Source organism: Coturnix japonica, chromosome 7, assembly GCF_054131305.1.
Source record: "Coturnix japonica strain WE chromosome 7, WE-NBRP24, whole genome shotgun sequence".
Taxonomy (NCBI): Eukaryota; Metazoa; Chordata; class Aves; order Galliformes; family Phasianidae; genus Coturnix; species Coturnix japonica.
In genome coordinates, this window is record NC_140669.1 from 31279370 (window position 1) to 31291832 (window position 12463).

Here is a 12463-nt window from a genome sequence, read left to right on the forward strand (position 1 = left end):
ACTGAAACTACATAACATGCAATATTTTCTAGAGTGTTATTCTTTAGAAAATCAATAGCATGTTTGGATGCACATTTCAAAGTAATTGAAAAATGGCACATTCAGACTGGGTCTCTGCTGATTTAACTCCAAGATGGATGCCATCTTCTACACGTCACTGTTTCTTTCTTTTATGCACCATGGTATTTGCACAGTTCCTATCAAATGAACATCAATCACATAAAACATTGCTACCACTGATATAAAAGAATAACCCACAGGCAGAGAAAGGAGAAGAAAGGCAGTGAGTGAAACTCTAAGGGAAAAAATAAGAATAAGCTTAAATTTTAAAAAATAATAATAAAGAGGAGGAAAAGAATGAGTGACACTCAAAACAGGGATGACAAAATACTATGGGGAAAAAATAAAGGGAATAAGGGATCTAAAGGAGTTCATCCCACACATAAGAGGAAACCAGAAAATCGAAAGGCAATAAATAAAGGGAAAGTGAGAAAAAAAAAAAAAAAAAGGAATTTGAAAAACCAGTCCTAAAACAGCGCACTCCCAAATACTCCACTGTCTATGGAGTGACAGGAGTGTACCATAAGGATTCCTGAAACTCTGTCTTAATACCTGGGCTGGGAGCATCACCCAGCTGCTCAGTACAAAACTTGTGTGTGTAACAATCACCTCTCACATCCTGGATGATGCTGGGACGTGCAAGTCATCGATCCACTGTCTTAGATGGGTAAGCTGTAAACCAGGATGTATCAACTGGGAGGATGTTTTTTGCAGTTGAGAGGCTTGTTAATTTGTTTTATGAAAGGCTTATTCAGTTGAATTTGCTGATTAGGCCGAATTTGCTTCAAATTGATTTGTTAGAGGCACAACAAATCATCTAGCTGCTTCTGCAAAGGCCCAAACTGCACATGAACAAAGAAAAGGAAAAGGCTTGGGTAGAATTAAAGAAAAAGAAAATAAAAGGGGAATTCGGCCAAATCACAGGTCCTGCAGTGACCTGAAATGCAAGAATGGTTGGCATTGCTCGGGCAATAGATGAACTTAGAAAGGAGAATTATGGGAGAATATAATGAGAATCTGCTGACAGTGACCAAAATGTTATGCAACTACAGAAGAAACTGGATGACTAACAAGGTAACTTGATACATTTATCAGTAAATTTGTAGTGGGACTATCACCAAGGAGAAAATTGCATAGCCAGACAAAAAATAAGGAATAATGCTCAAAGTGTATTTTAAAAAGATCTTTCCTTTTGTCTTCATTTGGAAAGTTAACACCAGGTAGATGACCAATAACTAAGGATCAGGAGAAGAAAGAATTCTGGTCCTTTCTTGTCATGTAACACAACATTACAGAATGTGGCAACCCATAAAATTTGTAACCTATGTTTTTACCCAGTCAGACACTGACAGTAAAAGGCTCTGACTGTCACATTCATCTCCTCAGCACATCAAACAGTCTGCACCGTAACCTTAAAAACTAGACAGCAATGAAAACCACTTGTGACCAAGAAGTCCAGGAGCAGGAAGTATGTCATGCTCTATGTCAATAACTAAATCATCTGCGAGAACAGTGCTCCCTTTAGTGATTCTTTTGTTTTTACCTGCATTAGAGTGGTGAAAGTCAGTCTCCTCTCCAGCTCCATCCACTGCACTTGTCTGCTCTTCAGGTCTGTCATTAGTCATTGTTCGGCGGATGCTCTGATACCTAGGGTTAGAAAACAGGACTTTATACATACTATATGGTAACTATGATCCAACTCGAGCTCTGAGGGACTTTAGTGATAAAGTTAGGCTTGCCCCACTTTTATGCCAGGTAGGTTAATGTATACTGACCTCTTTCAGTATTATAAGCATCTTGAATTTCTGAAAATCCTTAGCAGATTTTTGTTAGCTCTTAAACATGTGTGAAATATGATAGGTTCAGAAGCCCACATGCCATTTAAAAGGACCAGTCACACTAACATAAATATATATGGCCAGCTGCAGTAGCAAGTGGGACCTAGTCTTTTTGCTCCATCTTAGAGTGATAAGTGAAGTTTTGCAAACACACAGCTCACAAACAATAACGGTAACTCTTACCGGCGATTCAGCTGTTCCATTTGCTGTATGGAATTTGATCTCTGGAGAATCTGTGGGGCTGGAGGGGCTGTGGGTCGCTGCCAAGTTGTTGTCCTGTTCACGTGGTCAACATAAAATATCCGTCCGTGGCTGTCAATTCGAGCCTCCCAGTCTATGTAGTAATAAAATACTGTGAACTAATAGGGAGTCTGAGGCTTATTTCAGCATTTCTTTTACTTTTTTGTTATATCCTTTACAAGATTTAAGCACAAAACTTTCTCACTGAAGGGCTAAAAGACACAACTTTTCCCTCATTTCATCCCCTAAGTCAAGCTCTCAGAACTCTCCATGGGTTCTATGGAACCCATATATAACAGCATAGAGAAAGGAATAAAAACGCGCCCTCAATAAACAGGGATTGTCCTAGAAAAATAATATCTTTATATACATATATGTCATCTAATTCTCTTGGACTGAAGCACTTAAAGATGAGATCTCTGAGGCTTATTCTAGCACAATAAGCCAATGACCAAATGTCAAAAATCTTGCAAAGCTTGACACCTGTCACTGATTTTCCCCAGGTAAAAGTAGCAGTAATGAAACAGATGCCAATGCTCTTCCTGGGTGTTGTCTGTACCTATGATATAAATAAGCAGTGTTGCCAGAGAAGACAAACAATTATAGTTATCACACACCTTCATACACTAAAAGCATATTCCAGAATTGCAGATCCTGCAATTATAGTAGCAAATTCACTTTGTTGTGCAAGCAATAACTATAATGCTGGTTTTGCTACACAAACTACGAACAACATAAGAAGTCTATCACTGGCCATGATGGTCTCCTGCAGCTGGTGTTACAAAAGACCAGAATATGCTATCAGTAACTTCTGTAAAATGGGAACCATTGTTTTATTAATAATATCTAACTTTCAATCACATTGAAAGAAGATGGCAGCATGAGATCTCCTGAATGCAGTTTTTCCCTTCTGTCCACAGGATACATGCAAGCTATTTCACGTGTCAGCTAAAAAGAAATCTTTAAAAGCTTGAAAGGTTTATAGAAAAGACTTGCTATATTTCAAGTCCATGTGGAAACTTCAGTAACTGCAGGAACATGTGAAAAAAAACCACAGGCAAGCAACCAATTGTAAACGATGTCTGCTTTGCAAGGAAAGAAGACACAGAAGTATCTTTACAGTGAGAGAAAGAATGAACAGCTACTGAATAGTGACAGCCCTAAAACCTCGTGGCTGCATGTGTGTTCTGATTTATGACAACAACTGGAAGTAGCAAAGTGGCTCCCTGCATGACAATGTTGGGTGTGAGTTGAATTGCAAAGTTAGAAGAACAGAAAGAAAAAAGACAGGTTTTGAGATGAAGGGAACGTGAAGTAAATAAAGCACCTCCATTACTATTGTGATGGACAAGGATATCTCCCCATAGTCAGACTGTTGCTACCAACAGAGTTACAAAGAGCTTAGCTTGCTGAACTTTAAACCTGTATTTAATCAAGGGCGTGTCTTGTTATTTGTTGATCTTTCCCTAGGAATGCTAAAGCATAGTGTTACACGTTATAGACAGACATACAAGACACCTCTTGCTGTAGAGAGCTGTTCTGGACAGTTCTGGGGAGAAAAACAAAATCTTGGAAGCAATTAGTATTTAAGACTTCATTCTCAATAACAGATGAATAATTACCACAACCGTGGCACTGGGCTTTGATTTTAAAGGTGCGTATGCTGGTGTGTAACCATATATATGCCTGTGCATGACTGTAAAATCCCAGCCAATGTCAGACATGTTCCAATTCCACAAAGCCAAACCTTCTCCATTAATACCACCATACGTTTCCCAAGTAGATATTGTAGTGTACAGTTTGCTTCTGAAACGCACAACGGTACTATAGAGGTTATCTCCATGCATTCCTAACTTATCACATCTTGATCTTCCATAATGCTCTCTCTCATTGTCAGAATGAAAATGATAAAAATTCAAATGAAGTATACGTCTCCCAGGCACTCTTTTGTGAAAATTAATTTTGGTTTATTGAGGCGGTAGTTAATTTAACTTTGGGATCTGTGCAGAGGACTAATTTGTTACATGCACTGCTTATAAGAGAACCAGCAGGAAGCAAAATATTCTCATCACTCTGACATTCCAATGCATGTTTCTATCTGTGTACTGCTACGAGGACATGAGTTTTTAATCCATTCCACCTTTTAGGTATCTAATACTAAACAGATCGTCGCTGCTCCCCGTTTAATCAGCCTTCCTAATATTCTGCAAATTTTGCTTATCAAGTCTGTATACATCAGGTATAATTACCATCACACATCCTGATAGTTTGCAGACTGAGCACAATGCCTTCCACGGGAACAGCACCACACTTAATCATCACCCTTCCTCATTTAGAGCTACTCAGATGTTCACTTGCAGTTCTCACATTTAAAAATGAAACATAATGAGACCTCATTAATGGCATTCCGGCAGCTTGTGTCTCCATTAAATTATGAGGAACTTACTTGGTGGCAGTGCCTCATCCACTCGCTGGTACCGGCTAACATCCTGGCGTACTGAAGGCAGTGACCTCAAGGGCTGATGGCCATTGGCTTGAGCACCTAGAATCAAAATGCCCACAAATTATGTCTCGGTCAATACGGGGAAAACCTACAATTGCCCCTCAAGTGAACAAGACATGCTAAAACTTCTGCAGGACTACGACGTTTTAGAATACACTTAAGAGAAACTGGCTTTTTTGGCAAAGTCAAGTCTACAGTTCAGGGTGGTTTCTCTGGCATACTCTGCAGTTCTTGTCCAGAAAACATCTCTTGGGGCACAATAAATCCCCCTGTGACCAACAGAAATCAGAGCACAGACAGCCATGTGCGCCCAAGCCATATCCCAGCAAAGGACAGGGCCATCACAGAAACCTGGTGTGAGGCGAAACTGTTCATTGATTTTCCTTGGTGCAGCCACACTGATTAGCTAGGATCTGGCTACTAGTAAAAAGTCTTAAATGTCTAGAAAATGATGTAAAAGAATGTGTTGTATTGAATTTGTTATTTTATTACCAAAATTATTCTTTCCAAATCAGAGAGTTGCTTATGGGGGGGAAAAAATGAATAGACCTATGATTTTTCTCCCACAGACAGGTATAACTGTAACCAATACAGAAGTAAACATACTTGTAGGGTTTAAGGAAAAGAATTTATTTGTGCTTACCTCATTTCTCCCACCCCCCAAACAGAATCACAGCTCTCTGAGATTCCTGGTGCAGAATTTGGCACTCAAGAGCGAAAAAAATAATTTGCTGTTCAGGATTATTCATTTTCAACAAACTTTTAGGATAAATACTACAAACATGTTCAGAACAGGATGTACTTCAAAGACTGGGAGATTAACCCAAAACATCTGAAACATTATTAAAAAGAGGAATCCAGAAATCCAGCTTGGTCGCACGCATTTGACCATATTCACTTCAATCCCTGATGAAAGGGAATGGGTGACAAAAAGTGAAATTCACTTGAAACAATCCTACTATGGACACAAGCCAACTTTAAGTGACCTTAGTGAGATGCAAAATCCTCACCGTTAAAATAATCTTACAATTGGGAATAGCTTTACAGTCTTGAGTAATGCGTTCCTCTCTACCCATGATTCCTGCTGTGCTAGGATGTGCCTATACAGCTAATAAACTGAAAAGGGGAAGACAGTAGCAGAGGTGTGACTAAAGTAACTCTTAGTTTTTAAACTATCCTTATGTGCTTGTATACATATTTTCTTCCCCCATAAACATGCTGAAGAAAAGATCTAAGTATTAATTCTAGATTGCATTATATAGTTTTGGGATCCACCTATGACATCTCAATTTCTATTTTGATTAGTAAGCAAGATAATATTGCGAAATGCTTTCCTCCTCCTCATTTTCCTTCTCAGTACTCTCTGAAGAATTAAAATACATTCAATTTCAAAACAAACATCGTTATGAAATATTTCAGTTTTGATGGTTTTTGTTACATCAAAACCCCGAGAGCCTGTTAAACAAAGGCATGTCTTAAAGGAATACAAATCTTAAGGGATAATGAAATTGAGAAGTCAAGATCTTTATCTTCAGATGTTTGCTCTTAAACAATATTTTTGACTGCAGAAAGGTCACTTCATGAAGTGCCTCCTACAGTTGTTACCTCCAGTAGCTCCTTCAACCTCTGCAGTGGCACCCTCACAAGCTGCTTGGGCTCCTTCTGTTTCTTCATCCTGAGACTGGCTATTGGCAGCTGCTGCCTGCAGGCTGCTTCTTCTTTGCCAGACTTCTTCTGCATCCTCTTGGTCTTGTAATTCACCTCCCTCAGCCTCCTGTACTTCCCCCTGAGGTAACTGTACTGCAGGCAAAGAACTAGACGTACTTGGAGAGTCCTGTGTTTCAGCAGCTGGCTCAGTCCTGGCCACATCAGCAGCACAAGCTCCCTCTTCCTCTTCCTGAGAAGAAAATGCTGGAGTCTCAGGAAACCTGGCACTTTCAAAAGAACAGCGCATTTCAACTGAGGAACGTCGCACAGTTGCACTTTCATTGCAAGAGCTGTCTGCCCCTTCCACATCACTCTCCCCTTCCTGTCGGGTGCTAGCCTCACTGACACTTTCTGTGCGAGCAGGATCACTCTGCTCTGTTTCTGATGACAGCTGGGAAGGTTCAGACCCTTGATCAATAGATTCTGTCTCACTAACACCCCTTCTGCTCCCAGCAGCAGCATCAGCAGCTCCTGCATCTGTATTACTGGGAGGCTGCTCTGCCTCCTGCACAGCATCTGAGTCGCCACCAGCCTGGTCTGCCGGTGCTTCATCCTGAGAACCTTGCAGGCTTTCACCTTCAACTAACTGTGATGGCAGAAGCTCTGGGAGACTCTCCGGCTGGTCATCAGTTGAGGGCAAAGGAGCTTCAGAGGCTGAAACATTTCCATTCTCTGCAGGCCCTTGTGTTACCTGATCAGATGAGTGACTTAAACCATTTCTTTCAGCATTTCTTGTAGCACCATTAAGCATTACTAAGCCACCGTCATCTTCCAAGGAAGATGGGAAACCCAGGTCTTGATGTAGCTCATGCTCCTCCTCATCTGAGTCAATGTGAAGCATTGCATTAAGTCTTGTGTCAGTAGGGAAGCTACTCCTCAGTTTTGGGGAGGCTCCACGTGGACGTTCACCACAGGCAGACGTCCCAGGTCTGGGATGATTACTGTGTTCTATTGCATCCAGATAGTCATTCAGTGAGTCCTGGCGACCTCTTGTAGGTGATGATCTTGAAGCACCAGAGGTTAAGTCATCCTGATCTGTTTCTAGTGTTGTACTAGTCCTTAAAGGATGTCTCTGGATTGTTTCTCCGGAAGATTCCTCAAGGACTGGACCATTGGAACACACTGTGGAAGTATCATGATGTCCTCCTGGCATGTCCTCATCATCAGAGGGGCTGCCCAAGTCTCCATTTACAGAGTTCACTCCTAGCAAAGTGCCAACCGTTTCTGGTGAAGCATCTGCAGGGACACAAAGATTGAATGTGAAATATGTAACGCAGCCACCATCACCTCATTCTACTTTTGCAGCATCACAGACAAGATATAAAAATACACATCTTTCAAAACATAGGCTTATTTTAATCAGACAACTAAGTGAAGAAAATACAGTTAAAATAATGCAGATATCATCACAATCACAGACTACAACTACAGCAACCACAGAATTTTCTCCGTACAAATCTATCCCAGTCTACAACAAAATTTCACAGCTATAGAATATTACTTCCATTCTGCTTTCAAAAGACCATTTCAATTGCCAATCATCTTGCCCAACTGTCAAACCAGCCTCACAAAAAAAAGGAACCAGTTTTCTACAGCATCTCTCTTATACCCAGAAGGGGGGTTTATATAAAACCAGTTGTCCTTAGCAGCATGCAAACCAACATCCAAGACCACATTAAAAATCACAGACTGTGCATGGATATCGAATTCTATTCACTATAGTTATTTTGAGTAAGTCAGATTTTTCTACTGTAAGGAATGGGAATCTACCCAGGATAAATGGATGAGTGTTGGTGTTTTGGAAATATAATCTCCAAAGTCATATCCAAAACATCTAAAACATTATTCCCTACAAGCGAAAGGCAATAATAGAGGCCCCATAACCAAATAAAACACTTAATTTCGATAGGTAATCTTAGAAATACAAATATACATAAATTCTCTTCAAGTAACTGTTTGGAGACCTGGGTCACTGCCAAATTCTCACCTTCGTGAACAGAAGATGTGATTTCCACTTTGAACTGGAGATATCCACTGACGTGATCTGCTGGGAGCCTTCTGCCAAGATTATAGCTGAGAATCTGGTCTCTGCAAAAAAATAAAAAAAAAGGCATGGTTGGCTTTGGGGTTGGGTGTTTTGTTTGGTTTTTTTTTTTTGTCTCTTGCTTGTTTTTTTCACATTTTAACTGGTTGTATTTTTCCAATGATAAGTGCTTATCAGGTAGAGTCAGTGTGATAGAAGGAAACTTCTACTACACTTATAAAATTAACCACGTACACTTGCTTGCGTGGAAAAGCACAAACATTAACAATGGTGTAACATATTGTTTGTTAACACACAAAAGAGCCAAACAAATGGCTGTATTTTTTCAAATATATCTCGTGTTCCAGGAATTCTCACACATTTCTAGATCTGCTTTCAATTCCAAAACAAACCACACTGAGAAGGATCTTTTTTCTTTACCTTCTCCTCCCTCCAACAACAACAACACAAAAAAAAAGAAAAAAAAGAAAAAAAAGAAAAAAAAGAAAAAAAAGAAAAAAAAGAAAAAAAAGAAAAAAAAGAAAAAAAAGAAAAAAAAGAAAAAAAAGAAAAAAAAGAAAAAAAGAAAAAAAGAAAAAAAAGAAAAAAAAAGAAAAAAAAATCTGTTTTATTATTAACTAAAACCTTTGCTTTTTGAAAGCCTTCTGCCCCCTTGTGGCTTCTATCATAAAACAAAACAAAAGCCAAATAACTTCACATTTTAGTTCTCATTCAATAAAGCACTTCTGTATCTGCCTAAACACGCTGTTATTTAGAAGAGCTTTTAATGTTCAGTTTTCACATAAAATAGTTCAAGTGTTATTGACTTCAGCAGGACTGAGACTTGGTTAGGTACCTGTGTCAGCTTTAAACTTAGGATAAGATCCTACATTCTTACTATGTGCTGCCAGAATTAACAGCTCCAATCACCTTCCACACACCTGACACAGCAGAAGGGGAGAGGAGGGGGCTGCTGAAAACCTCCATGGGAAATCAGTTCTATTTATGCTATTACATTTGTACTGGTACAAACACCTCTTTTATGCTGAGAGGATTCTTACCGCAACAAGCAATGGACTGAAAGGCAACTCCTGAAATAAGCTGCAGCAGTTAAACTGCAAACAGCACTTGAGCAAAAAAAAGCACTGAGTGGCTAAGTTAAGGCAAAGCAGCCTCCCCACACTGCTCTGCAGAACACACGACTTCTAATCATCACAGCTGTGTTTCTTGAATCTGCATCACAGATTCACTGCTCAATAATCCAATTGCAGCTCTTCAGTTAGTCTTGGGAGTGTCCTCAGAAGATTGCTGGTTAAGATTTCCACATCTTTTACATAAGGCTTACAATGCCACAGGCAGTACAAGATCAGAGAAAGCCATGACATAAATAACCTCTGCTTTAGACTGAGCTAAATCAATACTCGATCATTCCTACACTCACGTATGGTATTTTCCATGGAATTTAAGGAGACAGTGGCCATCTCACTATGAAAACTTCTAAGCTATACCAACAGTTAAAGGTAGGCCAAAATCTACTGCAATCTGCCTAAAAACAAGTTTTAAAAAGTTCTGGACTTCACTTTTTCATTCATACTGATATGTGTAAAAGCAAGGTAAGCATATGGTGTGCTGTAATTCCATTGATTTATGTATTTCAAGCTCACACTTTAATCCAGTAGAGGATTTCAACTGTTATTGACATTATAACAATGAAGAGGTTTGATTCATTTGACCAAAAATAAAATAAGAGAATAACAACTGATTGTATACCTGGTACAGTTATACTTCCTGTCTGTATTGCCCACTACTTAGAAACATAAAGAGACAAATAAATTACAGATAAATAGGCAAAAAAACCTTTAAGAATGATTTAACGTTAATTATATCAGCAGCATGGCAAAACAAAAGTGAATACTTACCTACGTTCCCACTACCTATTTATTATACTGCCTTTCCTATTCAAAACACAAGTATGGAGAAGAAAACAGGAAATGCCTTCCAGAATTTTGGTTGGAAAAAAAACAAACAAGAACTGACAAATGAAGTAAACAGGCTTTACTTCTCACTGCTAAGAATCCTGGAGTATACCCCAAAACATTCTGGGATACAGCATGGAAATGAAATCCCTGGACTAGGTCTTTAAACCAGCATCATTCTCCTATTTTTGAATGTCTAGTAGTGTGCAAATTTATTAGAAAAAGCTGCCTTCTCCAACGTACTATAAGTTGCTGAAACTCAGAGATGATGAAGCATTTCTTAGTGAAGTTCAATTGTATGCACTTAAGCAGTTTTTCTCTCTTTTTCTCTCTTTTTTCTAAAAAGTAAATTATCAAAAGACATCATCAGAATTTTAAGCTACTCTTGCAATTTTATTCTTACTTTACTTCTACTTTGTATTCTTTCTTTACTTACCACTTTGCAAACTTAAAGCTGAAAACTGTTTTCAAACTGAATTTGCTTTTCTCCAGTTATGCAACTTGTTACTTTGATGAGAATATCTGTGAAAAAGGAGGCCAGTTGTTTATATCCTGCTTTTTGTGCAAAAGCTTAGTGATGCTGCCATTCCCTTAAACTCTCAAGGAAGAATACAGTAAATTTCTTTACCATCATTTCTCATAGGCTTCATCCAGAGGCCATTTAAGAGTAATGGCAACTCATGAGCTTTGAGTTTGGTCCTATACAAAATACATTGGAACAATTCCATTCCTCTCTTTGTCTTTTGAGAAATTCTTTTTGTTTAAGCTGCCAAACAAAACATAGAACTTAGAAAAGATTCTGACAAAACAATAAAGCCTAAAATTACTATATTTTCTTATATGTAAAACTACACATTTGCATACACTGCTTGCATCTGTTAAAGACCTCCAACCACTCGCTTCACCTCTGCAAAATATTACAGTGCCTATGCACCAAGTCCCAGGCTCTTTCAAGCGAGTCTGGTTCTCCAGTGGCCTGCTTTGATCATCTACTTGACTGATTTTCAAGAGTTTAATCTTTAAACCGTAGCAGATAGCTACCCAAAAAATGAACAACTTTTAAAAAATAGACTAATTTTGAGTCCCATCAGTGCTCTATTCATAACGAGGCAATTTTAATTTGTTAGTACCACCAGCACTGAAAAATAAAGATTCACAGCCTTGCAGTTCTGACCAGTTAGTTGAATAGATATTAAATCTCTCACTGTTATACTGACAATTAAAAATAATTGAGTTACAAAAGAGAGAAAATAAAACTTGCTTGTTCTAAGAAATCTGCACACAGTTATAGAGCTCTGTGATGAAAATGCTCTGCTTCTTCGTTGGCGAGCCATACGGTAAGATTTTTGTGATGGTAACAATGTTTTGTGTAGAGATACCAGAGTTGGAAACAAATTTCAGAGAAACATACACGCAAACACATACATATGCATTCAGAATGGGGTGCAAAACACCACCATCTTCCAATTAGGCAGTAAGGATATTAAAATTCCTACTCAATTTCTTACTACAGTTGCAATACAAATTGTGGCTGTGCCAGTAAGCCAGAAAGGCTGCTCTGTGCCAGCAACCCAGATGCTGAGTCTCCCCTCAAGCATTAAATATGTATTTATTTACCCAATTGCATGCCTCTCCAACAGTCTCTGAACTGGTATGGTTAACTTCCCCAGAAAGCGTTTGATGATTGGACGGCTCTTGGCAAATTTGTCTTTAACTTCAATTTCCAGGACATCTGTTAGAAGTGCAACAAAAGAATATTTCTGGAAGGAAAGAACATATTTGACATGATATCAATATACCTTTATTCAGAAAGCATGTAGGCAACTACTACTAGCTCACAGTGAACTCTGACAGCATTAACTGAGGACCTATAGTATTTTCCATACTGTAAAATAACATCAACACCATTATTAAGCAATGTATTTTTGCATATTCAAGTAACCACTCAGAAAGCAAACACCTTTTCACCACTCCTAGAAAATACATTCTCCATAAAATGCATTGGGCAAAAGTACTGGGATCGTCCTGTTTTGAAAGGAGAATGCAGTGTGTCCGAGTGGTTGCTTCCAGATGGAAGGGCAATTTCTAGGCCATAGTTTCATAAGCCTAAAAATAA

General features: G+C 38.7%; 1 protein-coding gene across 5 annotated transcripts in view; it reads right to left on the reverse strand.

Moving 5' to 3' along the window:
* Positions 1–12463, reverse strand: part of HECW2 (HECT, C2 and WW domain containing E3 ubiquitin protein ligase 2) — a 131704-nt gene that overhangs the window by 44303 nt on the left and 74938 nt on the right. For all 5 annotated transcript variants that reach the window (XR_014948127.1, XR_014948128.1, XM_015867659.3 and 2 more), the window contains 6 exons: positions 11965–12107; positions 8336–8436; positions 6247–7584; positions 4585–4680; positions 2082–2232; positions 1604–1707 (listed from right to left, as the gene is read on the reverse strand). Coding sequence is in view for 3 of the 5 variants with exons in the window: in XM_015867659.3 (XP_015723145.2) it covers positions 1604–1707; positions 2082–2232; positions 4585–4680; positions 6247–7584; positions 8336–8436; positions 11965–12107 (1933 nt within the window). In the remaining 2 variants the exon portion in view is untranslated. The remainder of the gene's footprint in view (positions 1–1603; positions 1708–2081; positions 2233–4584; positions 4681–6246; positions 7585–8335; positions 8437–11964; positions 12108–12463) is intronic.